General features: G+C 38.3%; 1 protein-coding gene across 1 annotated transcript; it reads right to left on the bottom strand.

Annotated features, from left to right (window-relative positions):
• Window positions 1-1,330: 1,330 nt before the first annotated feature.
• LOC136841987 (clumping factor A-like) lies at window positions 1,331-2,994 on the bottom strand. The gene is made up of 2 exons (XM_067109391.1): window positions 2,964-2,994; window positions 1,331-1,728 (listed from the first exon to the last, which is right to left on the bottom strand). Exons 1-2 carry the CDS (start codon window positions 2,992-2,994, stop codon window positions 1,331-1,333), a joined length of 429 nt encoding a protein of 142 aa, XP_066965492.1.
• Window positions 2,995-5,000: the final 2,006 nt, after the last annotated feature.

Here is a 5,000-nt window from a genome sequence, read left to right on the forward strand (position 1 = left end):
TAATTTGCGTCACTCACCTAATAAGAATCTCCTGTGGTGTCAGAATTGTATCTGTATTAAGTATCAAGTTACCTGTTAAAAGTCCGTTGCATATTAAGAATCAGTTATATAGCGCAAACAGAGACAGTTGTTAAGTCTTCAAACGTATTGCTGAATCAGAATCAATTACTATACTAGAATCAGTAACAAAGTTAAAAGCAGCCAAAGAACAAGAATCTCTCATTGTTTGTGTAAAATCTGACTAAGTTGACGTTCGCGTCGATGACCTGTGAAATCGTGACGCCAGCTGGATAAACCAATAGATTTAACTGATAAACAAGATGACCTATTAAAACGAGTTAATTCAGCATTGGCTGAATAGATTCGTCTGATTAATCCGGATTCCCTGCGGAAGGACCCAAGATCATTTACTTGAACAAGAACTAGTTACTGAATCAGAGCCAACTGCATAAGTCTTCTGTTGATTCAGAATCAACTGGATAAAAAAATAAACTAATGAGTAAGCATCACTTACCACATTAGAATCAGTGGCTGAATCAGAACCAACTGAATAAAAAATAAACTAATGGGTAAACATCAATTAACACGTTAGAATCAATGGCTGACTTGGAATCAACTGAATAAAAAACAAACTAATGAGTAAACATCAATTACACATTAGAATCAGTGGCTGAATCAGAATCAAATGAATAAAAAATATACTAATGAGTAAACATCAATTACACATTAGAATCAGTGGCTGAATCAGAATCAAATGCATAAAAAATAAACCAATGAGCAAACATCACTTGCCACGTTAGAATCAGTGGCTGACTTAGAATCAACTGATTCAAAAATAAACTAATGAGTAAACATCAATTACAAGTTAGAATCAGTGGCTGAATCAGAATCAAATGAATAAAAAATAAACCAATGAGTAAACATCACTTGGTAAGTTAGAATCAGTGCCTGAATCAGAATCAACTAAATTGAAATCAAGTGTTTAATCAGAGTCAACGGAGTCAGCATAAGTCAACTTGTAATCAGATGGTGACTCAGAATTAATTATATATTAGAATCAGCCGATGAATCAGAGTCAAATCAATTAGAAGAAGTGAATCACTATCAACTGAATAAAAATCATCTGCTTAAACATCATCAGCTGCTAAACCAGAATAAATGTTATTAGAAAAAGTTTTTATATCAGAATCAGCTGCTGAATCAGATTTAGTTGCTGGGTCAGAATCAGTGTTATTAGAAAAAGTTGTCATATCAGAATCAGCTGCTGGATCAAAATCAGTTCCTAGACCAGAATCAGTGTCATTCTACAAAGTTGTTATATCAGAATCACCTACTGAATCAGATTCAGTTGCTGAATCAGAATCAGTGTATATTTAGAAAAAGTTGTCATATCAGAATCATCTGTTGAATCAGAATCAGTTGCTGGGTCAGAATAAGTGTCATTAGAAAACGTTGTTATATCTGAATCAGCTGTTGAATCAGAATCAGTTGCTGTGCCAGAATCAGCGCAATCAGTAAAAGCTGTTATATCAGAATCAGCTGTTGAATCAGATTCAGCTTCTAAACCAGAATCAGTGTTATTTGAAAAAATCGTTACATCAGAATCAGCTGCTGAATCAGATTCAGATGCTGAGTCAGAAACCGTGTATTTAGAAAAAGTTGTTAGATCAAAATCAGTTGTTAAACCAGAATCAGTTGATGAGCCAGAATCAGTGTATTTAGAAAAAGCTGTTATACCAGAATCAGTCGTTGAATCAGAATCAGTTTAATAAGAATAAGATACAGATCAGAAATCATAACAGTTCCTGAATCAGAATCAGCTGAATCAAATCAGCTGCTGAGTCACGCCCAACTGAACTGTATTCATCTGCTGACTGAGAATCGCCTGAATGAGAATCCGTTCCAAAATCAGATCAACTGAATCAAATCAAAAGGAGTCACTTCACCTCTCCAATACCCGAGCTAGATATGACCAAACTCGCTCGTCTCAGTTGCCTTCAAAAGTGAGACAAAATTTTCTTGTGCGGCACAAAGCTTCAGGAAGGGAAATCATTTGACCTTTGACCTTTAAGTAAGACCTTGTTTGTAAAAGTTAGTGCCCAGGCAGAGGCAAATTCCTATTTGACCCCCTATGACCTGTAACGAAGACCTTGTTTGTGAAGGCTAATGCCCTGGTAGAGGTAAATTCCTATTTGACCTTCCTTTGACCAGTAAGGAAGACCTTGTTTGTGAAGACTAATGCCCAGGCAGAGGCAAATTCCTATTTGACCTTTGACCTTTAAGTAAGGCCTTGTTTGTGCAGGCTAATGCCCAGGCAGACGCAAAGTCCTCTTTGACCTTCCTCCGACCTGTAAGGAAGACCTTGTTTGTGAAGACTAATGCCCAAGCATGGGCAAATTCCTACTTGGCCTTCCTTTGACCTATAAGGAAGATCTTGTCTGTGAAGGCTAATGCCCAGGCAGACGCACAATTCCTATTTGATCTTCCTTTGACCTGTAAGGAAGACCTTGTTTATGAAGGTTAATGCCAGGCAGAGGCAACTTCCTGTTTGACCTTCCTTTGACCTGTAAAGAAGACCTTGTTTGTGAAGGTTAATGCACAGTCAGAGGCAAATTCGTATTTGACGTTCCTTTGACCTATGCGAAAGACCTTGTTTGTGAAGGTTAATGCCCAGGCAGAGGCAAATTCCCACATGACCTTCCTTTGAGCTGTAAGGAAGACTTTGTCTGTGAAGGTTAATGCCCAGCCCAGGCGAAGTCCTATTTGACCTTCCTTTGACCTTTAAGGAAGACTTGGTTTGTGAAAGTTAATGCCCAAGCAGAGGAAAATTACTATCAGACCTTTTACCTTTAAGGAAGACCTTGACATTTGCCTGACCTTTAATCTGCACATAGCTTCTATAGTGGGGACTTCATCTCGTATAGTGCAAAGCTCATGGCCAAGGTATTGAGATTCGACCTTACCTGATGGACGGATGCACAGAGGAACAGACATACAGACAGAGAGGTCAATTTCTAGATGATCCCGAATGCTAAACCGAGGTCATAAAACAGCCAAGTAATTCCGAGGGACAGATTCTAACTCAGAATCGTTTGCCACGTCAATAATTTAACAGTTCAGTTAAAATCCCTTACATCAAAATGCCGGAGAGGAATTAAATGCCAAATGATTAAAGTTGGTGTTATGGGATGGCAGCGTGTTCATTCATCCCGTGAATAATGAATCTTTTTGCATTATTCACGCGGATGGAAGAAAGAATGGTTACCTGATACTCCTGCATGGAAATGTTTGTTCTAGTTTATTGACTGATGATTGACGAGAGAGAGAGAGAGAGAGAGAGAGAGAGAGAGAGAGAGAGAGAGAGAGAGAGAGAGAGAGAGAGAAATCCAATGGTATTTACTGGTTTTCATTTCCCCCTAAGTCACGTTATTTTTATTGACTGATGATTATCAAGAGAGAGAGAGAGAGAGAGAGAGAGAGAGAGAGAGAGAGAGAGAGAGAGAGAGAGAGAGAAATCCAATGGTATTTACTGGCTTTCACTTTCCTTAAGTCACATTATTTTTATTGACTGATGATTAACGAGAGAGAGAGAGAGAGAGAGAGAGAGAGAGAGAGAGAGAGAGAGAGAGAGAGAGAGAGAGAGAGAGAGAAATCCATTGGTATTTACTGGCTTTCACTTTCCTTAAGTCACATTGTTTTTATTGACTGATGATTAACGAAAGAGAGAGAGAGAGAGAGAGAGAGAGAGAGAGAGAGAGAGAGAGAGAGAGAGAGAGAGAGAGAGAGAGAGAGAGAAATCCGATGGTATTTACTGGCTTTCATTTTCCTTAAGTCACATTATTTTTATTGACTGATGATTAACGGGAGAGAGAGAGAGAGAGAGAGAGAGAGAGAGAGAGAGAGAGAGAGAGAGAGAGAGAGAGAGAGAGAGAGAGAGAGAGAGAAATCCAATGGTATTTACTGGCTTTCGTTTTACTTAAGTCACATTATTTTTATTCACTGATGATTAACGAGAGAGAGAGAGAGAGAGAGAGAGAGAGAGAGAGAGAGAGAGAGAGAGAGAAATCCATTGGTATTTACTGGCTTTCATTTTACTTAAGTCACATTATTTTTATTGACTGATGATTAACGAGAAACAGTATACCGTTTTTCATTTTCCCTAAGTCAAATTATTCTTTAGTCTATCCTAAGCCCATGCCATAATTCATTTGTGTCATTCTCCGTAATGTAATATTTTTTTTATCTTTTCCGTATACATTTTTTGTATCTCTCCTCATTTTAAAATTTCAGTCAACTTGACAGAGAGAGAGAGAGAGAGAGAGAGAGAGAGAGAGAGAGAGAGAGAGAGAGAGAGAGAGAGAGAGAAATTAATGCCTTATTCAAGAATCATATGGTGTCGTAACTGCCAAGGTTATGGAGGACGAGGGGAGAGAGAGAGAGAGAGAGAGAGAGAGAGAGAGAGAGAGAGAGAGGTTAGGGGGAACAGAGACTTTGTTTTGTAAATAAAGATTTAATGGTCAATTACGAAGTGGAAAAATGTGAAGTTTGACGCAGAGTTGTAAAGTCATGAATGAATGAATGGCAATTTACGATCTCTCTCTCTCTCTCTCTCTCTCTCTCTCTCTCTCTCTCTCTCTCTCTCTCTCTCTCTCTCTCTCTCTCTCTCTCTCTCTCTCTGCTTATTCGAAATGGTATTGCAATGAAGCCAACTAATGTTTTTAAACGATGAAATGTTATGAACTTCAAAATACAACTATAAATAAATATTTTGAGAAAACGTCGAGGAAAAGTATTTTTCAAAGAGTAATATTTACCGGCATAAATAATTTCGCGTGATATGTCCTTGTTAAAAAGAAAAAAAAACAAGAATAAACAAAACCTAAAAGAAAAACATTTGCGCCAGACTTGATCGTTTATCAGAAAAACGAATGCCATTCCTGGCAACGTTTAAAAGCCAGCCACTTCCTCCCCTCGGTGTGGGGTGACGATGGGGGGCAGGG

The sequence above is a fragment of the Macrobrachium rosenbergii genome, chromosome 9 (genome assembly GCF_040412425.1).
Source record: "Macrobrachium rosenbergii isolate ZJJX-2024 chromosome 9, ASM4041242v1, whole genome shotgun sequence".
Taxonomy (NCBI): domain Eukaryota; kingdom Metazoa; phylum Arthropoda; class Malacostraca; order Decapoda; family Palaemonidae; genus Macrobrachium; species Macrobrachium rosenbergii.

Excerpts from the sequence above, each read along its gene's own strand:
- LOC136841987 (XM_067109391.1), bottom strand. The coding sequence starts at position 2,994 with ATGTCTGTTCCTCTGTGCATCCGTCCATCAG. Across the intron at positions 1,729-2,963 it reads TCTGTGCATCCGTCCATCAG|CTTTTTCTAAATACACTGAT; the intron begins GTAAGGTCGAAT and ends CTGGTATAACAG.